Raw genomic sequence first — 25,730 nt, forward strand, 5'->3', positions numbered from 1 at the left:
AAGAGCACAATGGGTTGATGCTAAAATCTCAAGTGATGTCATCAAAAGCTGCAAAAAAACCCAAACATTTTTGTGCTCGCTGGGCTGAGGTCTCGTGTAATGTGTTTAGGATCAGAGTTTAATTTGGATCGGATCCATTTTTTTTTTTTTTTTGCATTTGCCAGCGATAGGAAACGTAACTCGGGAAATCCCACGACTGAACACATCGATTCAGTTGTTGCACTTACGATGTAGAATCCTATCGATGTAAGTCGATACCTTGTCGGTTGTTTTCTCGGCGATTGCCCGCACGCAACGAGTGCGGGAATGCAGCCCCTAGTGTAATCCAATCAGGATCGATTTTAATCAAGATAATGCCCCTCCTTGTCTCATTACGGGCCGTAAGAGTCCCAAAAGAAGTGAAGAGAGGGCTTATTAAATGCGCCACAGGCATGTCTGCACTCACACCGACAAGCTGCGCCAGGCCTCGCTGACACTGGCGCACGTTTGCGCTTCGTCTCATCAACAAAATCCGACAAGCTTAACGGCAAAGCTGATCGATTTCGGAAGCCCAAATCGATGCGGCGGCGTGGATTTGAATTGTCTCCGCCGCGTGTCCTTCTCAGGAGGCTTTTCTTTCAAACAAGCTTGGCACTTGAATTAGTATACAACAATGTAACAGTGCCTGATGGAGTGAATACTAATAAGAGTGTGTAATAGTCGTGGATGGAAATGCAGTGAAATGCCCCTCAGGGTGGAACTACAATTGCAAAAAAAAAAAAAAAAAACCTGAAAATACGATTCCTCAAACTTTTTTAAGGTTAAAAAAAAAAAAAAAGGGTAAAAACCTGTGATGCTTTTTGAAGACTTTTTGAAGTCAGCGTCAACGTTTAGGGACACGTCTTGGATTAAGACTTGCTGTTGACCATTGATATTAGACAGAAAATACACTTGTATAGTATTGGAAACTAAGATCAAATCTATACAAATATATCACAAAGAAGCGCTACATTTTGGAAAAATATTCGGTGAAAAATGCAATCATGTTTCAAAAAATAAAACCATATGAACCGAAAAATAGAGAAAATGTTATACCCCCCCCAAGAAACACCAAAATTATATAAAAACAGTATGACAAAATGGTCACCCCTTGGCTGGAAGGGGCTTAAAATGGAAGTCAACCCAAACATATTTTTTCAAGAATATGCTCTATGCAGGTCCACTAGTTGAAACAAGGCATTCTGATAAATATTGCATTTGTGGAAGAAGAGTTCATTCACTCGTTTTTAGCCATCTCAGGGCTCATTTCTGTCGACTGAAAATGACATCACAACTACCCAGGGCTGAGGTAACGACCAATCACGACTCAGCTTTAGAAAACAGGCGAGCTGTGATTGGTCGTTACCTGAGCCCTGGGTATCTGTGATGTCATTTTCAGTCGACAGAAATGACAACATGGCCGCCCACTGAGATGGCTAAAAACGAGTGCATTTTTCTGCTTCATTGATATTCCACAAACACAAAATTAATCAGAATGCCGTGTTTCAACTAGTGGGCCTGCTTGGAACACATTCTTGAAAAAAAATGTGTTTGGGTTGATTTTTTTTTTCTTTTTAAAGGGAAAAAATTTAAGATGTGCTGATTTACTTGTGGCAGTTTAATTTGAACTGTCATCCAGTTTGTTCGAAAGATTCATATAGTTAGCATAGCTTTTCCAAGTACCTGACCAGTAGTCCAGAAGCACTTCATTGTCTATTTACTTCACATTTGTACTGGATGTTGAGTCTTTAACAGACAGCATCCAAAGAGACTCTATTTGGATTCACTCCACTCCCAGTGAACAAGAACAGATTACCTTTTCATTGCTATCGATTTTTACATTTCTTTTTTAAAAACTACCTTGGCTTGTGGGATTCGAGCTAATAAATAGCTTTTGGAAGCTAGCCGCTTGATTTATTGAAGCCTGCCAGCGTGAGAGGCTCCACTTAGCGGGACGGATGAGCTCCTGTCCTGTCGTGGCTGGGTAATTTTGGGCAGATTTAGAGCTTTTAATCAGAGAGTAGGCCGTATTAGGACAGGGCACGACGCCGACCATCACCGCCGGCTATACGCCGCTGCGCTTATTTATGATGAGCTATATTCATTATGAACAGCTTTCTCATTTTAGGGCAAAAGGAGGGGGAAAAAAAACCAGCAATTTAATTTGGATCAAGTGGAGTCGTTCCATCCCACTTGGGGGGGGGGCTTTATCTTGTTGCCGTGGCGACGTCTATTTTAACAGTAGCAACACGTGCTCCACAGGTAATCAATGTAATGGTGTGAGTGTGTGTGTCATGTAGAACGGTTCCTGTTAACGCTTCAACCCAGTCACTCCTTGCTTCTTTGTCAATCTGCGATAATTAAGCTCATTGTCTGCCTGATAATAAATTACAATCAGGAGTAAATGAATCCAGTTTGTCTAATTGAGTGAATTGAGGACATCAGCTAAAATTAATCGGCTGATTGGCGTTTTTCCTTCACTGATGTCAGGCTTCGGGATTTGCACAATGGCGTGTTTGGACGTGCAACGATTCATCGATTAATCAACGACTAATCGATTATCAAATTAATTGATGATTATTTTTTAGTATTGAGTAATCATTTGGATAAAAAAAAAAATTATTTAAAATTGGCCAAAGTACATACTATATACATATAACAGTAAATATTGCATCAACACGATGGAAAATGGCCAAATGAAAATCAAGTTAGTATTTGTTTTAAAAAAAAAAGTTATATTGTTCAATGGCACAAAACCTGTTCGGTGTTAAAAATAGAAAGTCGACACATTCCTTTTCAATTTTTTAACAAACAAACAGATCGTGCATTTAAAACATACCTATATAAAGCATTGTAAATACTGAACATACATTTGAAAGAAAATGAAGTTTCATTAAAACAAATGTAATCTATAATTACTGTAACATCGATTCTAATTACCATTATCTTATGGTGTTTTGTAATAAATGTTTTAAGCTAGCAGATGTTCGTTGGACGAAATGACATGGTTTGGTTAGAACGCCATTTTGTAATTGTCTTTTGTTTTGTGTGTCAGTATTACAGTAAACCTCAACTAGGAGTGAAACAAGCACACTTGACGCCTTTTTCTGGGAAAACTGAGAGATGTGTTTCCTCAAAGTGTTCCATTTTCTCCCATGTGAAAAAGTGTCCTTTGATAACTTTATTCATGTTTTATTAAGTGTAAAGCAAATGGGAGGGGCAAAATGATTTCTTAAACCTTTTTCATATGGTTGCACCCATTTCTTAAAACCTGATTTTCAGATGGGTCTGGAACGCATCGCATCACGCGCACTGGTTAGCAGCATATTACAGTAAACTATCCATTTTCATTCCATGCGCATTCTCCATCAGATCCTGTCCGGCTCACGTCGGAAAAGAACATTCCTTTATTTCATCCTGCTTTGCTATCCTTGCGCAGGTTCCTCTCTCGCTTCGCATTTCATGTCGCCGCCATTGCTATGTTCTGCTGTAATTTCCCACAATGATGGAATCAAACGTTAATCAATCAACTGTTATTATTATCTACATTACAACGAGACGTTTGATATATATATATATATATATATATATATATATATATATATATATATATATATATATATGTATGTATATGTATATATATTTATGTATTTATTTATTGTTTATTTATTGTTTTAATGAAATGTAATTTTCTTTCGATTTATTTGCTAATGGAAGAGGTACTAAGAGAAATGAAATATGTCTATATATATATATATATATATATATATTAAACGTCTCGTTGTAATGTAGATAATGATAACAGTTGTAGGAAGTCAAAATAACAAGAACAACAGTATATTCCTGTGACAGCAATACGGGATATGTTAGGCATCTGGGGAAAAAAAAGGAAAATAGCAGTTTGTGACGAATGACTCAAATCATCGGCAGAATATTCCGAGCCACATGTTCTGTGCTGATAGCACTCGCACGCACACGCACACGCACACAACGCTTACACACAAACACACGCATGCATCGCTTGCAATTCCGCTGATGGCCTTGCAGCATTTTGTCAAAGTCGTCCGTAAGTACACAAGAAGAAGATGTTTATATTCATTCAATATGATGAATGAGGAAGTGTGTGTGCGTGCGTGCGTAGCCATCTCACAAAACAGGCAAAAAGGGAGAGGATGAAACCGACACAAGAGAGTTGCGTAGGCTTTCAAAGTTTCAAGCATGGGTGAGGATTTGTTTCGGAACTCAAGCCTCAAAGTAAGATGTGTAAGATAGTTTGAAGGTTTTAAATTAGAGATTTAATTTATGAGATTTCAAGCCATGGTTAGACCTTTCATTAAATTACAGTGGAGTTCGGCCCCACGCTTGACAAACTAATCATGGCCATGCAAGTAGCACATCATCGGTGTGGCACATCCATCTGATAATGATGATGACGAAGATGATGATGATGATGATGATGATGTGTGCAAGGCATGAGAGTTCCTTCGAGTAATTACACTGTCATGTACTTCCACGCAGCGCCTGTGTTTCATTATAATCCTCCAGGAAGACGAGCCATTATTGTCGCCTTTAATCTTTAGTATCTTTTTATAGCTTTTGAAATGGAAAATCTGTTGAGCGTCAAATTTACCCATTTTGTATTTCTTTCTTCTCACATCCTGTTCCCGCACACACAAAAGACGACTCACTAGCCTGCGTCCTGTTAATATCACTGAATGGCTTCTCTTGACTGACCTTTGGGAGGTTTGTGTGCGTTGTGGCCACATGTGTCGCCGAGCAAGAAGGACGCTCTTGATTAATATCAGCACGTTCCACTCCTGCTTTTTCATTTACTACGCGATTAAACGCACTTTTCGTCTCATAAGGCCAAACAGATTAAGACACAACCAGGCTCCTAAAATATCTCAAATGTGACTTTATTGTGTTAAAATCACTTTTTCAATAATAAAAATATTATGACTTTATTCTTTGAGATTTCATTCTGTAAGAGATTTTTTTCAACATTTATAAAAAAAAAAAAAAAAACTTTTTTCTTGGAAAAATGACATTATTGACAAAACAATTATTATAATATTGTGACTGTATTGTCAGCTAATTTTGTACCACCCCCCAGAAGATTCTTGTAATATTACTATATATATATTTTATTTTTATTTATTTTTTTCAACTACATTTTTTTACGAAGCTTGGAACCAATATTTACTTGAATAAAAATCTTGGAAGTAATGTGGGAAAAAAATGAATGTATATTTCAATTCAAAGACTATTCTAATAGCGTTCATTGATCCTTGAATATGATTATTTTCCTGTAAAATACAACAGTTGAAAGATACACCAAAGACGTACAACTAAAATGGTATTTGAATTTGGCTTTGCAAAGTGTGCAAATTATTTTGGGATTTCTCCAATGAGCCGTCGAGCAACTTTTTAAAGCAAAACTACGTAAAAGTCCGTCTTTGCGACAATGACTCTCCTCAAAGTTTGGCTGCACAGTGAGCAGAGGTCGGCTGCTACGGGAAGTAAATATTTTTATTTTTTTGGTGCATTATAAAATTGAAATTAATCTCCATAGTTAATGCTTTAACTTTGACAGCCCTAATATGTACATATTCAGTAAATACACACACACACACACACACACACACACTCAGCCGAACACAAACTGAGTCACCCATGTGTTTGATTTGTTTTGGACCCAAAGCTTTTATTGTCATGTCACATGAACACAAGGCACATTGTGACATGGTGAGCTGCTGTCAATCAGAGAAGCGGCATGATTCATCTGTGGAAAAACAAATCTGGCTTGTATTGGAGAAAAAAAAGTAACATGGCATGAGGTGGGCGGTTGTCAACCACTGAAAGCTGTTTTTTTTTTTTTTTTTTTTTTTCCAAAATAATTTTGTGTGTATCGCCAATGTCATCATAAACACTGTATAAATTGAACAGACAAAGTTTGTCACATTTGAACATTCTCAACTGTAGCTGTCCATCAGTTCAATGAATTGGTAAATCTGAAAACACAGATGGGTGCTTCACTTTTTTTTTCAGATTGCTTCTGTTCTAGCAATCTTTTGACTGTCACAATTTTGTGACCTGGAGATGATGACTTTGGGGCATGGTTTCTATTTTCGTGCCCAGTGCAAGTCTAGAGCAAGGAGTGGTCGAAATCTGTGCGGGGGCGGGGTACACTTGGTTCTTTTGTATTTTTGCAAACAGGCGCAGCTTGACGGAGTTAAAAACAGGCACATTGCGCCGTTTTGGATGTGAACACAGCCGACTTGATTCGCCGCCAGTCGAAGACGCTCCTCTGATTCAAGATTATCAAATAACTAAAAATACAATTGAAAAAAACATTTTTGTTCATGAAATAAGAAAAACAAAAACTATTTCTTACATTTATAAAACTAATTAAACTATAATTATAGCGAAAATTTCCTTCGTATTTTTGTCTATGTCAATTAATGTCATACATGGGCTTTCGGGGTTCATTTTAGATATGCCGGTATTTATTTGGGTATTTGGTCATTTGGAAGTTGAAACAGTCGTTTGAGAATTGTAGTTTACTTTACTTTATTACACAATACTTAGTAAAGCTTTTTTCCTTGCAATCAACAAATACTCCATTGATTTAAAAAAAAAAAAAAACTAAAACTAATAAGAACTCAACTAAAATGAAGTATTTTGCAAAAAATTAAAACTAATAAAAAAAAGCTAACAAACCTGCTCTGAAAACAAATTAAAACTAACCTTATTTATAAAACAAAAGTCAAAACGTTATAAAAAAAAAACTAATTATAATAAAAAGCCTCAAATTGTATTCTTCTGATTGTTTTTAAAATATATATCATATATGGATGGATGATGTCAAATAAAGAAATCATTCCCGACTTTTGCAATAAAAACATTGGATCCAGAAGGTCTTAAAAAGTATGTGCAACACAAACTAAACACATTTCAACATTTCTTAATGTTGTGAAGGTTAACCGCGGTTTCTTTATGTTGTGTGTTCTGAAGGCATTAATCAACAGTGATGATGATGACGAAGAAGGAGGCCATTTGCTGTGCCATTGTCATAATGCGCACTGGACTGTGCAACGTTAGTCAGACACTCGAGTGTAGCAAACAATGCCAAATGGCCTCCAAAACAATCTAAAGTAGATCGGCTAATGTTTCCATCATGTGTTCCTTTAAATGCTTATTTTAGAATGTGTGTTTCAAAACTCGGTGCAAGCAGAATTGTTTCTTTTCTGGCTTCGAGTCACTATAAGTCATTTGTTAAAGTCACCCGGTTCGCTTGAGTCAGGCGAGTCAGTGAACCGATTCAACTAAATTTTCAGAGTTTGCATTGCTTCTGGTGAGTCCACTAACTCGAGTCATTGAAGCAACGAATCAGCTGTGTCTGCAGTGTTTTTGATGAATCTTTTATAACTCAAGTCAATGAACCAAATCATCTGAGTCCAAAATATTTCTGGTGACTCGAGACAATAGACCGATTCCGACAAATCATCTAAATCCACTGTATTTCCCGTGTGGCCACTAACTTGAGTCAGTGAACTAATTCGAGTGAATCAAATGAGTCGGCAGTGTTTCCGATGAGTCAGCTAACTTGAGTCAGTGAACTGATTCAACGGAATCAGCTGAGTCTGCGTTGTTACCTGTGAGTCAGCCTACTCAAGACAGTTAATTGATTCAAACGGAATAATTTGTGTCTGCAGTGTCAAGTGAGTCCGCTAACTCGAGTCGGTTAACCAAATCACTTCAATCTGTGTGTGCACTAACTTGAGTCAGTGTATAGATTCAACAGAATCATCTGAAACCACAGCATTTCTGGTCAGATAAACAATCTTTGGTCATAAAAAGAGCCAGGGAGGCGTGCAATGTTTTGTTCCGGTGGGCAGAGAGGACAGTCAGGGACTCAACGAGAGAAATTTGATGAAATACATTGTCAAAAGAAGAAAGTCTGAACAACATGTAACCATTAACACACTATTGTATATACTCGTCCCCAAACCCGTGGACAATTGCGCAAAAAGACCAACAAGAACAACAGCGGCCACTTGGAAATATGAGGAAGTGACAAAAATGTGTCCTCATACTAGTTTGATCCATCTCAGAAATGTTATCACTGAAAAGAATCGCTGCACGGAAAATGTTCTTCTATTTCCAGGAAGCAGTTTTTCTGACATTTTTTTTAAATGAGATTTAAAATGCAATGTTTTTTCTTTCTTCTTCTTTTGGGTATTCTTCTACTATAACGTTGATGAGGGAGCATTCTGATCAAGGTATGGTTCTTGTTTTTTGTTTTTTTAAAAATTTATGTTAACTTTTTGACTGACTCTGACGACGCTTGGACAAACAAATCTTATTTCACCGTGTTCAAAATGATTAGTTTCACAACAACAACAAAAATACTATTTATGTATGTATACTTCCGTGCACCACAGGTTCACAGTAGGGTTGAAATCAGGGGAAAGTGTAAATGGTATTTCTTGCAATGACAGATCGTGCTACGTTTTGCTTGAGAATTACAGTAGCATCTCTATCCTCAATAAATGACATCTCGTAAAAATTGGAAAACTGAATTTATATCTATAGCGTTTCAGGACAGGGCCCTGCTTCCAGTCGTGAAAATCTGCGTGTAATTGATGCCCACTCCGAAAAGGTTTATTATTGCCTATTGGTGTTTCTTGTGTGCGATTAGTTCCAGGTGGCTGAAGTACAGTTATTATGACTTTAAGCCTTTGGGGGATCTACTCCAGAGACACCCCACTGCCCCAAATACCTGCTTGTTCCTCATGACTGACTTTTTAACAGCAGCTCTCTAAATAAATGCCTTACAGAGCAATTTCTTAACCTGCCATCAATTGAATTAACCTGTGGCGGCAGCTCTTGACTGGTGTTGACTCCCGGCGGCACGCCAGTCCCTCGCACCTCCTTCCGAGTGGGCACGTGGGAATGCCGCCTCTGCTTAATTAGTCGTTTTTAATTATGGACAGAAGACGGTGCTCAAGCGGAGGAGGCTTTAAAGGAGAAGCGACAGCCACGTGAAGGAAAGCTGCTCGCTAGTAATGTTTTGATATCATCCCTAGCATTGGGGAGTATTTGGGGATTTGTTTTTATCCTAGCAACGCTAAAAGAACTACCGGTACCGGTCATGTATTTATGCTTTATTTTGTGTTGCTGTCAGGTCCAGAGTGGTCGGGCGAGTTCCCGGTTGGCCGGTCTACTAAATGTGCGATTAGGGGCCGCTATTCCAGCCGACACTTTTCTATCCCACGGTGCTCGATAAGACACAGGAAGTCCGCCATTTTGGTTTGAAGCAGCTATTTTAGGCTTATTTCCAGGTATCCTTCAAGAACCAAACTCCTGGAAATTTTGCCCAATGTCTGCCAAATTCATAGCGTGTAGGTGAGGCAGATGGGTGACACTAAGTTTCCAAGAATTTGTTTTGTAATTGCATGTAAGGGGAGCGTGATGGCAAAATTCAATGATTTGCCGTAAAAAAAAAATAAATAAACGGAGCTCCACAGGGTCGGAGCCAGTTCCACTAGACAAAATGAAAATGAGTAGAAAATGAGAGTCTAAAATGAGTAGAGTCACCCAAAAAAGTGAAGATGGTATAGGTACTTGCCTTGACTCCTCTCTGTGGTATGCCTGCCAAATTTTGCAATTTTGTTTTCATACTGCTGAAAATGTACATCTGGTTAGGACAGGCGATCAGTCGCTTCTGACAAGTTCGTTTGAAAATTCAGCCCCCGATTCCAGTTTCACCTAGCAGCATGAAATTTGGTAGATATCACAAACGTGATTCGACGAACAGAAAAGTCTCAAGAAGCCATGCTTGAAAAGAAACTGGAAGTCCACCACTTTGGTATGAAGCATCCACTTCATTCAGAAAATCTCCGAATCGTTTTTGCCAGCAGTTGGTAAAAGCGCTAGTAGAGATTATGTCATCGGTAACTGGCAAAAATGTATACACATTCCAATTTCCTTCAAACTTTATACTCACATTGAGTCATAGCGCATTCCTCAAACTTAGCAATTTATTCATTTTGCTGCAAATGAATATTTGACGGCGGTTCACCTTCGCCTTTGGTAGCGTCCCAAAGTCCTTTTGAAAATTCAGCCCTCAAAGCCAGTTTTACTTAGCAACATGAAATTTGGTTGGCATATTTATCATGACTAGACGCACATAAAAGTCTCAAGAACGCCATGCTTGAAAAGGCACAGGAACTCAGTTTGGTGTAAGGCGACCACTTCAGACAGAAAATCGGAGTGAATCGCTCTGGCCAGCAGATGACAAAAGTGCAGCAATAGCCGCATTTAAAATATTCATGAGTAAAAGCACGGACGCCCTCGTTCGTAGTGCACAATTGGCTAAATCCAATTAAAAGTCGAGGGTCGAGGCCCGCATTATCAGCTGTGAGGATGAATGGGGAAGCGAAAAAAGTGATGAGAAGCCTGTTTTAAATGAAAGGAAGGTGAGCGAGGATGAGGAGGAATCCGTGAATGAAACAGCAGTTCTATCAAGGAGACCTCCATTACATTATGTATACCCAAGATGTGAGTATGACAAATATGAATTGTGCAACATTGTATGAATAGCTGTAATACGGTGAAAACAAACAACTGTGAAGAAGAGAAAAAAAAAATCGGAATCGGAAAAAAAGTCGAAGGGAGCCCTTGCACGAACATGGCCAGTTTTGTTGTTCAACCACAGAATTAACGTCAAAGTTCTAATACTTTATGAGGAGAAGATCATTTAAGAATCAATATTTTAGAAAATAAAACTCCTCTGCACAGTTCTTTAGATGGACATTTCAAAACTAATACAGTCTAAAAAATACAGTCACAAAGCCTCGTTGACTCGGAAACCTGATTGACTGGCGAGCGTCTTTTTGGCAGTCGACAGAGGATGAATTTCAAGCGCAGCCGTGGCGGCGATGCTGAATTATTTAACGGCGTCTCGTGGAGGGGATTCCGAGCGAGCGCTCTCCGAACGGAATACCATGAATATTACAAACAATGGTCTTGACAAGCGCAGGTATGGAAGCCAACGATGCCCCCGGGGGACGCCCGTGTTTTGCCTCATTAAGCTTCCGCTAGAAAAGCAAAATCCTTCCAGTGTCCTTGTCGGGGGCAAAAGACACATACAGTGCACGTCCGTCCAAAAGTATCAGAAACAGTGAGGTCAATACTTCCGAAAAGTTGACTAAAGTTTGCGCAATGGCACTCACTTATTTACCGTCTTCTCTCTGCTTTACAATTGTTTGTTTTTCACCTGTTGATGGTTTTTGATGTTGTTGACATGTTTTCCTTGGGTTGGACGTCAGAAGATGGGCAATGTTCGTGTGATGGGTCTTAGTGGTCATACATCTCTCAGCTTCACAATTGCTTGTTTTTCACCCATAGGCCCTCTCTGGTTTTCATGTTGCTAACGCAAAAAACACATACACACTTATTCAAAAGTATCGAAACAGTGAGGCCAATTTGTCCAGTAATATGGACAATGTCTGTGTAACGGTTCCTGATTATTTTCCTTCTCCTCTAAGCTTCACATTTGCCTGTTTTTCCACCCAATGACAGCCCTCTGATTTGCAGTTTTTCAGGGCAAAGGCATATAAACTACGCTCCAAAATTATTAAAACAGTCAAGCCAGTTGTTTGGGTTTGACATCTAAAGATGACCAATATTTGTTGACTGACTCGGTTTGATTTTCCTTCTCTCAGATTCACAATTGCATGTTTTGTACCGATAGAGAGCTAGTTTTCATTTTCGTTAAAGAAAAGACACATTCGGCCCTTTGCACAAGTATTGCAAGCCTGTTCCTCCCATAACATGGACTGTTTGAGAAATTGCTCTGATTTTTTTCCATCTTCTCACAGCTGCACAATGACCTGTTTTTCACAGCGCTACGGTCTTGATGTTAATTGTAGAAAAGACACATGCACACTTCTCCCCTCATCCTTTGTTTTTGGTATATGCTGTAGTCTATAAAAATGTGTTTGACTTCAAATGGTAGCCAATGTTTTTGAAGTTGGTCTGATGGATTTTACACCTTATCTCAGCTTCACAATTTTTCACTGGTTTTTCACCCATTATGGGGTCTGTGCTTTTCATGTTGGCAGGAAAGGTATTGGAACAGTGGGGCTAATTCCTCCAAAAAGATGACTAATGTTTGTGCAATGGCCGTGATTGGTATTCCATAATCTTTCAGCTTCTCAATTGCTTGTTTTTCACCCACAAGATATGTCTGTGGAGAACTTTAAATGTAGTCTGCACAAGCGAAACCAAAGACTTTTGTTCTGGCTGACAATTAATTGCGGGGTTTCCCGATGTTCGGTCTCTCAATTGCGACAAGTTCTTGACAAGTTGACATTTAGCAGCCGGGAAATGTAGCTTTAACGACGGCGGCATTTCTTCTTTTGTGTTTTTCCCAGCTTGTCATCTGTCATCATCAGTCAATAATCTGTAAAATGTCAAACTTCCCGCGGCATTCAAACGAAGCACTGCCGCGGGATTAGATAAGCATGCCAGTTTGCATTCGCTATCTCTTCTCCTGATGTGCTCACCAAACCATTTTAAAACTACTCAAATGTAACAAAGGTGGTTTTGCCAGAATGCTCACATTCCCGAGACAGGTGTGTGCAATCTCATACAGTAATCAATCAGCTTTTGTCGAGACGCGCAGAGGTTGTGCCAAGCACAGGTGGGAGTCTTTAAAGCAGGAAGCAAGTTTGTAAACAATGGCGGACCCTGAAGAGTTTAGAACGGATGTTGCCATGGCAGCAGTTTTATCAGAACAGTCCAGTGACAGCCGCGTATCTCGCGTATTTCCGCAGCTATAATGACATTCTTCGTGGCCTCCTATGTACTGTACGTACAGCCAAACAACCAATAAAAAGAGATGTCACAATGCCATTTTTATAACAGTAACTCAATATTTCATGGCCAAAACTTACATTGAAACAGTGGCAGCTGGTCAGTAGGACTGCTAGCATGCCACCCCACCACTGACCGTGGTCACCATGTTATCGGCCTCGAAGGGAAATAAATTAATAAAAAATATGTCTAAGCTAAAAATATTTCATAATATATGTATCAATTTTTGGGTGAGAAGGATATATAAATGTAATTTTTATACATTGACTCTCGTTTAAGTTTGACATGCACAGAAGCACTTTTTCAATGCAATAGATGGGACCAAGGTGGGGCGCGACATTCCAGGGTCTAACTTCCCGGCCGAGTCAAGCGTGGCAACGTTCACTTGCCGTCATTGCTATTTCTTCGCTTTGATGTTTACATCTCATTGTACCGCTGCCATTTTAAAGGTAGGTTTGCTAACATTGTTTGCTAGCTTGCTATCATGCTGACTTGGTGTCACGTTCACTCCATTACAAGTGTGCAAGTGTTTGTTGTTAATTCTTCTCCCACCACTTCTGCTCTTGGTTTAGGTATTTAGAATACATTTTAAATATGAGAAAACTGTTAGTAATTCCTTTATCCAGTGATGTTTTTCACTCCGTGTTTAGTGTGAATCAGACATAACAAATGCACACGTTTTCAAATTGTGCTTAATTCTTGTGGGCCGTTGGTGCTTTTATGGTGTATTTGTTGGCCTTGTCCTGCCACTTTGTTTCATTTTCTGCTGTTCAGCCATTACTGTATGTCATGCGCTAAATGCACTTATATACCTGTGAGTTAATTATGCCATTGGCCCGCCTACTCAGGGTGCCAAATGCACAGTAGACTCATTCGCTCGTGTCACACGAACATATCGAAGGTTTGCCTTCGGAGCCAAGAGGAAACGCTACCTCTTTTGTCACTGAGATAATCTCAGCCTCTAAATATTGTTCTCGCACTTTGTGTGAGAGCCAATAATACCCCGGAGAAGCTCTGCGAGCGACTTCGGGGATGTTTTATTATCCATTCGGTGTCCCTGTTCATCTACCCTTCGAATCCCTTCTTTACAAATATACCCAGTAGGCCCCTTACACATCCTGACGACCTCTTGCTGCATTTTATTACAGCCTCCTTTCACACGCAGAAACAAAGCAAGACAAAGGAAAAGGTGCAACATGCAGTGCTAATCCATACCATGCCCTCTGTTTATATGATTTATGTACGCCTTGTGTACAAATAAGAAAGTAAATTCTCACTGTAAACAGTGGACGGCTGTTAATCATAAGCCTTTGCCATGTAAAATATACCATACACTACCTCATTTCCACTGTACTGTAACCAGGTAATTTCTAGACCGTTGCTGGTTGCTCATTGCATAATCATATCCGATTGTTATGCCACACATAGCTTCAAGAGTGATTGTTTTGATGATACATGTGTTATTGTTACGTCACGCACAACTTTGAGAGTGGTTGTTTTGATGATTACAGTTTGGAATTGTTATGCCACACATAGCTTTCAGTGATTTTTTTGAGGGGGGGGGCGACACAAGCATGTGATTGTTATGCCATGCAGAGCTTTGAGACGGATTATTTTGACATGAGAATGTGATTGTTATGCCACGCAGAGCTTTGAGATGGATTACTTTGACATTACAGACATGATTGTTATGCCATACACAGGCTCGGCACGTAAATATGTTCCGTCTTAGTACATCACATTTGAATGCGAATGACATCAGTGGCTGCACTCACTGAGCTTAGTGTGTCACTGTAAAGTCAACAGTCCAATGTGAACAGTGAATAATTGCATACTTGTTCATAATTGGACGCTTACATAATAACTGACAGATGCGACAAAGGCAGACCATTAAAATGTGCCACTGCTCAAAATGTTGAGTCATTAACATGAACAATTGCCCGCATACTTTGAGTAAATCCACACAGCCCACAAAAATGTGGGTGTGTAAAGTCTTGACAGGGAAAAGTCTGACCAAAATGTGAGTTTTGAAACTTTCTCCAGAGAAAAGCAAGCGTGGTGTCATCCGAATCTAATGTGACGAAAGTGTGAGTGTTCAACACTTTCATGGGGATTTTCTGAAAACGTCTGATATCATGCATCTAATGGTTAATCAATTTGTTTGTAATGGAAAGCTTTTCAAAAGCCAAGGTAAAAACCAAGCAACCCTTCTGGAATGGTCTTTTACAAAAGGATGTATCTTTTTATTCCAGAGGCTGTGTAGCCCGGCTGCTGATTGGACGTTCCAGGTTCAACCGCAGTTGCCGTAGAGACCTTTGATGGTAAACCCTCGGCACTGAATGAGCCCTGAGGCCCCTAAATTGATTCTGTTGCTGATTCAATGACTGACTCATTTACTTTTCATGTTTTCCTCCATTTTAAAGTAGTACAAAGAAAAATATGAAAAAGTATCACTTATGAATTGCTCAGTGTAAGCAAAACAGTGTAGAAGTGAATGTTAAACTACAGTATTACACTGTTCGGTGTGTTTTCTTAGATCTTCTTCAGATCCTAAGAAAGTCTTAAATTTGACTAAAATATATCCTCTTGAAGCCTCTTGTGGCTGGAATATATCATTAGCTTTCCACGCTGCAACGAGAGCCGCTAGCCACTGGCTAGCTTGCGAGCTAACAGTTTTCCCAGGCTCCTCTCGGTCGGCAGTCAGGTGGCGGGCTGGTCCGTGGTGTCACCTCCTCACTTTTTGGCATTTAAATAATGACACCAAGGTGCTCTGTAAATCGTGGCATCCAGGTAAGATGCATTTTTGCTGTGTGGGCATAGCTACTTTAAAGTTAGCTAACTGCATGCTTTTGTGCAATTGCGACAAATAACCAGTGATGCTGATGAAGGAGCTAATGCTTATGTAGTGGACGAGGGGCGCCTCATGCCAGAAGCCCACTCCTGCTGGTCATATTTAAATGAGCATGAAATCTTAAATGTAATCAAAATGCCCTAATATAAAGTCTTAAATATGACCCCTTTAAGAATGCAGTTATCTGTTTTTTTTTTATATGTTTAACGCTGAAAAAATTGAATCATAGAGCGTAATTTAAATTATAACAATTTAAAAAAAAAGTATCTATCAAATACAGCAACGTATATTACAGTTTTTTTTTTTCCCCAGTCAGTCACTTGTTACTCTGCAGAATTCATAGGGCTCCACTGGAAACTTGGCCAGGTCTAAGGCAGTGTGTTGAAGCAAACAATATGAATCAAGCTTTTATTTTTTATTTTTTTGCCCGAGACTAGAAGCCACACATATGCAGTTTGTAAAGGTTATTGACCGCCACATACCCGTAAATGTTCTCATGCCTGTGCGATCTCTTTTGCAGACAAGCAAGGCGTCGCCATTAAGGATGACTAGTGGCTCCAGCTTGTCTATTTGTCAGTCGAATTTGTCGCTCACCTCCCTCACGCCATTAGCATCAGTCACCTGCACTTTGGCGCCAGACATATAAAATATGTTATGATGATGGAAAAAGCCACTCATGGAAAAAAACGGGCTTTTCATGGAAAGAGCCACCTGTCTGTGTATGTACAACTCCTGGGGGGGCTTACACAGCTCCAATATACTTTACATTCCAGTGACCTGCAGCAGAATTATCATTGAATGCGTACATCATCTTACAGTACATATTTATGTGGACCTTCAAAATGTTGCTTGTTAGCTAAAGGCCACGCCAGGTGTGCAAAATTTTGTTACATTGTCAGGGGCGGCTGATTTTGATGGTGTAGCGGAAATGTTACTTGTTGTGAAATAAAAATGAGGAAAAATTTGTTAAAAATAGAAACGAACCGATGTGGAATTTTTTTCAGGCGATTCCAATATTTGAGAGAAAAACTTTGTAATAACCTATTAACTGGTGGATTAATTAAAAATAATAATATTATGAAGAAAATAACTTCTATTTCAGATCCTTAACACAACAACAAAGAATTGGCAAAAATCTGCTGATTTATTTGTATCAATTTGGGGGAGGGAATCATCTCTGGAAGTTCTTATCTAAATCTTACGTTCTACCGTGTTACTGTGTAAAACAAAAAACAATTGGCAAAAAAAATTGGCCAATTTTTGTCCATTTTAAAAAGGCTGATTTTAAATTAAATCGGCCTGCCGATTAATCGGTCAGACCCCTGTTGAAAACATTCCCAGGCTAAATTCTGGCTGATGAAACACAGACATTGCTGCTAGTGCAACAAAAAGTGTAGGTGTTGATTTTGTCAGGAAAAGTGTGGGTGTTGAAAGATCTGCGTCCCCTGCGAAGTGTGGGTTGAACCTTTTCAATGATAGAAACACCGCAAGTGTGTGTGTTACATCCCTTGTGGATTTGAAGTAAAGTGTGGGTGTTGAAACTTGTCCATGGAAAAACGTGGGTAAAATCGGTTCACCAAAAATACAACCAAAGTGTGGGTGTTCAAACCTTTCAGTGGCAAAGGTGTGGGTGTTGAAACAGAAATTTAAAAATTTGAAACAGCAATTTGAGCTTTATTTTCAGTGGTTCCTGAAAGACAAAGATTTAAAAACATTTGAAAAAAATATTGAAAAAAAATCTCCACACAGGGGGAGAGAGTGCATTACTTGGCAGCTCTTGACCTTTTCACACGCAATCCTCCGTCACGCGTGAAGACGAGAGGCACCGTGCAAGTCCACTTTAACTCCCTATTAATGAGGCAGAACCCGATTATGTTTTGACTCAGATGTCGCATTGTGACCTTTTCACCATCCGCACCCTGTGCACCCTCCGCCAAGAAACTGACACCTCCTTGTGTTTAAAAAAAAAAAAACATAGCTAAGCGATCCCTGCCTACCTAATTAGGTTTATATCCTAAGGATGTGTGTTTCTATTCTTTTGTGACAAAATGTTGCAGGTCGTTTTTGATTGCCATGCAAGTGGAGATTTCTGCCCATTTAAATGAGGGATGGCAGATGGGTGCGTTTATGCGTGTGTGCTTGAAATAGACAAAGCAGGACTTTAGTGCCCCCTTGTGCCATTGCACAGAACAGTCGGCATCAAGGAACAACACTGATGAACTGTTTGACTGCTTTTTAGCCATTTTAGCAACATAGTTCGAGTTCATCGTTCGGGTGTGACATAAAGTGTGTTGAACATCTTTCAGCGGAAAAAATTGTGGCTGTTAAAATTGCTCACCGGTAAACGTGGGTGTTCAAATGTGCTTATCTCGCCCAGATGCAACAAAAGTGTGGGTGTTGAATTCCTTCGCTGGGTGAAGTGTTGGTGTAAAAGCTATTCACTTGGAAGAGCGTGTGAGTGTCAAAAGTTTTCAACGCAAGGTGAGACGACAAGTGTGGGTGTTGAAACACCTGCAACCCAGTGGGTGCAATCAAAAGTGTGGGTGTTGGAACATATCACTGGTAAAAATGGGGATGTTCAAAGACTCACATCCCCTGTGCGTGTGATCAAAAGTGTAGGTGTTGAACTCGTTCAACAGAAAAGGGTAGGTGGTAAAACACCCACGTCCTTGCAGGTGCGACAAAAAGTTTGGCTGTTGAATTCTTTCACCGGGAAATGTATGTATTTCGAAACACCCACATCACCTGCAGATGCAGCGAAAAGTGCAGGTGTTGAAATCTTTCACTAGGTGAAGTGTGGGTGTTAAAGTATTTCACTTTGAAAAGTGCAGTTGTAAAAAGCACCCACATCCTCCACAGATATGACAAAAAGTGTGGGTATACATTTTTCACCTGCAAAAGTTTGGGTGTTGGAACACCCATTTCCCCAACTGTAAAAAGTATGGGTGTTGAAAACGTCTACTGGCACAAGTGCAGGTGCTGCTGGTGCAACTAAAAGTACAGATGTTGAAACCTTTAAATGCGGAAAGGTGTGGGTGTTAACCTTTAATTGGAAAAAGTGTGGGTTTTGATACACCCACATCCCTTGCAGCTGGAATAGAAAAAAATGTGCATGTATTTGTTTTTCTGGCTGGAAAAAAATCCATACATTTTCCATATTCTGATGAGTGAGGTTCGTGTTCGTGTAGGGTCGTCTGTCCTTGTGGACAAGTGGTGGAGATGTTAATTTTAATTCGTGGGAAGCACTTTGAGTACCATTTTATTTATGAAAAACACTGTACAAATAAAATTTGATTGATTAATGTTTATATTTCCATACGTATCTTCAGACACTAAGTATTGGGATAGAGACCAGGCCGGCCTGAGAATAGCATAAAACGGTGTATAATTGACACCCAAAATTAATGAATTTCTGAGTCAGAGCTATAGGCTACATCATGGATGCGCAAGAAGTGTAAACCTTTTTAGGTGATTATGTTGGTATGTGCAGCAGTCTTTGTTTTTGACATTGTTGACATTGCCCAGTTATGAGGCACAGAAGAAATGTTTAGCAAGGCGAATATGAAACAGATAATCTTATTCATTTTTCCAAAAAATGTCGACCTCGTCATGTGTGTCTGTGTGTTTTAACAATTCAGCTTTCATATCTCTTTATTTTTTTAATTTTAGATGTTGTACTATTTGTTTTAGAGTACGGAATTAAGGTAAGCAAAGTCTAATAAATGTTACATTTCTACCCTAATGTATTTATGGATTTTGGAATTGTTTTATGTTTTTCAGACTGTATTACTTGATGATACGATGTTATGTGATGGAAGTGTATAAAGTAAGTATACAGTAGTATCTTTATTTTTTTCGTCTTTTTTTTTGTAAGCTTTTTCTAGTGTCTCTATTTATAACTCAACTGTATGCTTACTTTTGCACGTCCCTGTTTATATAATAAAACGTTTGATAGATAGATAGATGGATAGATAGATACTTCAACAACCTCCACCCTACTTGAGTTGCAAGGGTGCCGGGCATGGAACATCTGGGACCAGCACTCATGATGATGGGCTGCAGAGCCAGAGAGCAGCGCGCATGCGCAGTGCATCCAGGGGCTCGGCGGTGTTCGGTGCTGAAGTGGGGCGGATGGACGGAAAAACGGCGGCGATGGACGTTCCGCGGCCAAATCCCCATTAACGATGCCCTCCGAGAGGCGTCGGGACACCGTCGCGTGCGCGCACACCACCCTGGGACACTGACAGTCCGACACAAAGCGGTAAGACGACGCTTTATTCGGGCGTGCTCGGAATCCGGGGGCATACACAGACACAGACACGCACACGCACACACGCACACACACACACCGGCGGCAGCGGAGGAGGAGGAGAAGAAGCTAGCTCGGTGGTTAGCATGGCAGCTAGGTCGCCCGCTCAGCTCCCTCCGCCTCCTCCCGAAGATAGCGGCTAGCGAGCGACAACGATGGGGCTGTCGCTCGAATAAGGTCCGTCGCTGCCTACCCTGACGCCGTTTGGGCTCCGGTGGCGGCTGCGCTTGGAAGGGTTCGCAGCAGCGGCTAGCCAGCGGAGCTAATAGTAATGGTAATAGTAATAGTATTAGTGCTTGTAGTAGTTGTAGTTCCCCGATGAGTGCGGGTTCAGGAGAAAAGAGGCAAATGGGGGCCTTGAGGCACATGCAACTTATCCACCTAAAACACTTTTCTAGTGCAAAAGCTACCTCCATTTTTCAGCTCCTTGGGTGACCAAATGCGAGCGCCCCCTTAGCGTTGTGTCACCGGGTTTCCCTGGTTCAGGTTCTAAGGATACTTCCTGGTTCCAATCTATCACTTATTGCCTTTTGCAATTTACTTGGACGTTATGTATACTGTACTACCGCCACAACCATGAACCAAAAAGCATCTCTCTCAAATTAGCAATGTGATCAAATTTGACAGAAAATTTCTATCAAAATGCTAAGTGTGTTTGGAATGGTCAGTTCAACCTGAGTACAACGCACCAAGTGTTTTGAAAATTGGTTGATGGGCTCCGGAGAAATTGTGCATTTTGCACAAATTGAAAAAAAAAAATGGGACAATGTTTTTGTGCAATTTTGCCGATACAAAATCTGGTCAAAATATTTTCAAATTAAAGTAAAACAGTATGACTTAAGTATTCCGCATAGCGTTGCACGGGATACTCTGTTACAAGTACCGTACCGTGATTTTTCGGCGTCAAAACGATACCATACCAAAACGGTTCGATACCGTTTTTTTTTTAAACACCGGTATTAAAAAAAACAAAAAGCACACATAGCTCACCAACTCTGTCTTAAAGGCAAGTATACATACGCGCAAAGGCGCTTGTCTACCATCATGTGAGTAACGCCTTTTAGTGGCGCGCCTCCTCTGCGTGTGACAAAGATGGCCTCAAGCACTGAAGCACTGGCTGCTCCTCCGCTCCTCGTTTAAAAGAAAGACGCGGGAAGTGTCTTATATGGAACTTTTTTGCTTACATGGCCGACAGCCATGGCAAACCGACCAACGTGACAAAGCCCGTCGGTACGGCTTGTTTTAAAACTACCCTTGCTCGGGGTGGGAACACGTCCAATCTGTCCAAGCACCTCGCTGACCGGCATCCAGAGTGAAACCACCAGTTTAAACAGATTGTGATACATTTCTAACACTTCCCTAAAAAAACAAACAAACAAAAAACAAGTAGTGTGAATTATTTTGTTAACAATTTGACAAGGCATTCGACTAGCCGGGAGCGGATTAGAGAAGAGTAGACACCCACACGCATGCGCGCACACACAAACATGCAAAAATATTTAAATCTAAACATTTTAAATATGTTTAACTTGAGTTATAACATTTCTTTTTATTATCCGTCAAACGCAGCAACTTAGATTACAGTGTTTTTTTTCACTAGTCAGTCACCTGTCGCAGAATTCATCAGGAACTATCCTAGCTGCTCCACTGGCCAATGAAAATATTGGTATACTGTATATATACTGGCCTTGAAGCTGTGTGTGGTGTGTAAGAGGTTGGATATTTGAAATTCTGCTTGTTTTGGTTTCCACAGTTTGAGCAATACATGTATTTGAAAAGTGCTGTTAGTGAGGACTCATCATATAATTTGCTCCTCTCACATGGCTCAATAAAACACAAGTACATTGCTGATTAATTATTCAAAAACAAGCATTTTGAAAAAAATCGTTTTAAAGGCAACATTTTGATCCAATGACTAAATCTCAATAGATACACTAGTTCCTAATCTTGTGGCAGATGAGCGTAACGCTCATTGTTTCGTTGTGGCCGAGCTTTCCCCAACTTTTTCAGGTCAGTTATGAATTTAGTCCCTCCCCCCAAGATCGAAACTTGTTAAAATGAATCCTGTGTTGCAAAACCCACTAAAAAGAACAAAAAAACACAAACCTCCAGTAATGCGGCCTCAAGCCTAAATTCTGGAAGCCATACATTACAGTGTGAAACATCATAGTTCCCGTCAGCCAGTCTTTTATTATTTTAGGAAGCCTTTCGCTAAAGCCTCTCCGCGGCCCCGTCTTCCTCTCGGCAACTTTTGCCACGCACTAAAGAAAAAGGCTTATTTTTGCACGCAGGCTATGCAAAATCCTTCTTCATGGGCTGTTTCACCATACAAGGAGGACTTTTATTTTTTGGTTTAATCTGACGCCAGTGGATATATTTAAAGTTCAGAAGGAATGGTTGTATAGTCGGAACAGTATCGGGCCGGCATGTTGTGCATGTCATATGATGGCAGCCACCCCGCACCCTCCTCCAGAAATAAGCAGTTTGCAGACCAAAGATGACTATGTTGGGTTATGAAAGTCAATGCAGGAATGAGAAATAACGGAAAAACATCTCACCCAGGGTCAAATTGACTCAGATTTTTGACTTACTGACTAATCACACTTTTTTGGTAGAATTTTGTGTTTGTTTGCAAGTCAGTGCTTATTAAAAGACTGCAAATCACAATGATTAACGCCTCCGATAGAAGTGGTCAAATAAACCGTCTTTCATATTCATTCAGAGGTCATTTGCCTTTATTTTAGCCTAAACCTAAACTATAGGACTAAAACATTTATGTATAATAAATCTGCTATTGTTTATTGTAATTCATATTGATTTATTGTTTTTGTTAGTTAAAATACATGGGAGGAGGACCTTGAAAAAATCATTGCATTTTAAATCGCAATTGCAATATTGAGAGAAAAAAAAAATGCAATTAGATTATTTCTCAAAAGCGTTCAGCTGTACCTGAAACTGAGGACCCCCTGCATACTTAATTTTTACATGCCTATTAACCGAATGAAAACGAATTACTAAACTTCACTTCATCTGTATGTAAAGCTGGCCACCGTGTTTTTGTGGAGGTCTTTTTCTCTTTCACTTTCACAGTCTATGTCGGATTGTGGTGGAAAAGACAATTTCCCAAATCAAAACACAGGGGAGGCAGGCTGGGAGGCCGTTTCACGCTTAGTCAGTTTCCTTTCCGGGGAGAAAATGCCGCAAAATGGCATCATGACTGACTGTGCGCTCTGGCGTTTGGCTGAAGCAGCGAAAGTCGGGCTGGGTTATTTTTCATGATGTCGTTGAGAAAAAACGTCGACTTACTGCTGATTTGGTTGGTTGGATTCTGATGTTCGTCCCGGAGCGCTCAGTAACCCACCGTCAATATGCTAGCTCATTGAAAATTCACCCACCATTTAGTGTCACGTCAGTGGTCAGGCGCTCATTTCCTTTGGATGTTTTTATGCTGCGTTAACGGTGGACGTCTGCTTTGACAGAAAGTTCCTATTTGGTTTCACAAAAAGCTCGTGAATAGCAAAGACTGTTGTTGAGTGACAATAAGCTACCCTAATAAACTTGCCAGAAGGGTAGCGTTTACAATGCCTCATTCACACTGCGTAATTTGTTTTGCTGGTCCAAGACCAGAGCGGTTAACTTTGGGCAATGATAATTTGAAGTCACCAATATATATCTATTGCCATCCAAAAATGGAATCATTGCACTGACGAGGCGTGGGCGATATAGCCTTTCCCCACCATCCTTTTCCGTGGATTGAAAGTTTTTGGGAGAATTTTTAGGGTTTAATTGTTAATTCTTCCCAATGTATTTTAATGGGTATCAATTTAGTCGGTCCCAATCCCCCTCAAACTGCAGCGGTTGACTGTACAGTAAATGAAGAAGTTGTTTAATTAGATTGAATTAGGAATGTAATGATCACTCAAGCTCCGATTCGATTCGAATTTCGATTGTCAGTTCCCGATCTTGATTCGATTTCTTATTTTGACAATTTTTTTTAGCAAATTTTATAACCCAAAGATGGTATTATTTTAACATCTGCATTTTGTACTTGTTACAAACACTAACCTTTTGTAACTTTACAAAAAAAAACTTAACTGATAGTTTTGATTGTTTTACTATATTTTTGTCTTATCAGGGTTTTGTTAGTGCCAGAACTAAACTCAAAAAACTGTAAATAAATGGACAATAGATTTGACTGTTATCATTAGAAACCCATTTATGCTCAAAATTTCAATATCAGTTTTTTAATTTTTAAATTGATGGAAATTTTAACCAGTTTAAATTGATTGTAAATCGAATTTCGATGAATCATTACATCCCTAGATTGGGTACATCTTTTCATCAGATCGGTTATCGTTTTATTAAAGCTTGCAGACCGGCTCTAAAATCCTGATCGTGTAAAGCCTAAGCTTGAGTCATTTTTTTTTTAAATGAACTATTTAAAGCCCTCCTTTCCTGCAGTCTGAATTGTCATCATGTCTTTGGCCAAGCAATATGAATGCTCGCTTGAAAAACTTGCTCCCTGGCTTTGATCCGTATCGTGTTCCCATTTCATTCTGATTGGCAGTACTGCGCCAGACTTTCTTTCTAACTAATCTCAGATATTAGCATTAGCGCAGTAGCAAAATCACCTTACTGAACGAAACCCATCAAGTGTGAACACACTGTAGTTTTTGTTGTCATCTGTTCAGCAGTTTTTATTTTTGCGTTTAAACAAACAAGCAGCCATGACAAAGTAACCGCGTTGGTTGTGCAACAGATTGGCCTAAATCTAGTTACAAGTCTCCCAATTATGCCGCATTTGATTGCATTGTCCGATAAACCCGTATTGGTTGTCAAATGTGATTTAGCTCATGTGAGGTTTTTTTTTTTTTTCCACTCAGATGCTGTTCTTTCAAGTCCACAAACGACCCATTCGCTGAGATCGGAGGAAGCCCAGAGGGCTAGCTGGCGTGAGAAACCGAAGGAGCGGTTGTGAACTGAGGGAAGATTTCAGTGACCGTCTCAGGTCAGGGATGGTGAAACCACTAACTACTGCTGCTGTTGGTAAAAAAGGACCACCTCGCCTTGCCCTGAGCCTCCCACCAGCTAGCAAGGCAGCCCATTAGCCAATATCAGACGCTCCGCCGAGCGGCCCCGCTATCGTCCAGCAACCGATTACCTCACGCCATGACCACTCTGTCTGACCTGCTTTCAAGTACTCACTAATTCATGGTAAGATGTGCCGTGAAACACGATTTCTGTGGTATAGTGAAGTCCATATTTTTAGACACCAATGTGGCTGAAATGTCAAGGGTGCTTGTCTGAAGCCTGTGGCTCAAAAACTGTTCTACCTTTCTTTTGAGAGTTGATCTGCTCTCTCACCCTTATTTTTTGGGCACCATTGATGCCACATAATAGCGACACTACTCGACAAGTTGATTAATGGGGAATAATATGGAAAATTTACTTTTCAATTGCTGCTATACGGATAATTGGGTCTCTCCTGTAGAGATAGACCGATATGTTTACCGATTATAGTAGTCAAGGAGGACGACAACCATTACCAATATTTGGAGCTGATATTCATTTTCAGTAAAAGCGTGAAACTACTATTTTCTGGAGCTAGAATATAAATCGTGTCAGGTTTTTCGTCAGGTTTTTGCTCTCAGTGACAATCACTTAAGAGGA

The 25,730-nt window shown here is 40.0% G+C and overlaps 1 protein-coding gene across 6 annotated transcripts in view; it reads left to right on the plus strand.

Annotated features, from left to right (window-relative positions):
* The window catches only part of rgs17 (regulator of G protein signaling 17), a 50,031-nt gene that overhangs the window by 16,663 nt on the left and 7,638 nt on the right, over nucleotides 1-25,730 (plus strand). The window contains exons 2-6 of one of the 6 annotated variants that reach the window (XM_086045540.1): nucleotides 15,153-15,221; nucleotides 18,129-18,232; nucleotides 19,532-19,577; nucleotides 19,756-20,012; nucleotides 24,944-25,274. In XM_086045540.1, the coding sequence (XP_085901666.1) occupies nucleotides 25,272-25,274 (3 nt within the window). In that variant the 5' untranslated portion in view covers nucleotides 15,153-15,221; nucleotides 18,129-18,232; nucleotides 19,532-19,577; nucleotides 19,756-20,012; nucleotides 24,944-25,271. Of the gene's footprint in view, nucleotides 1-15,152; nucleotides 19,578-19,755; nucleotides 20,013-20,114; nucleotides 20,335-24,943; nucleotides 25,275-25,730 lie in introns of those variants that run through there. The other 5 variants (XM_086045538.1, XM_086045539.1, XM_086045541.1 and 2 more) reach the window with 5 other exon arrangements.

Source organism: Filicampus tigris, chromosome 11, assembly GCF_054856515.1.
Source record: "Filicampus tigris isolate MCC_2025a chromosome 11, RoL_Ftig_1.0, whole genome shotgun sequence".
Taxonomy (NCBI): Eukaryota; Metazoa; Chordata; class Actinopteri; order Syngnathiformes; family Syngnathidae; genus Filicampus; species Filicampus tigris.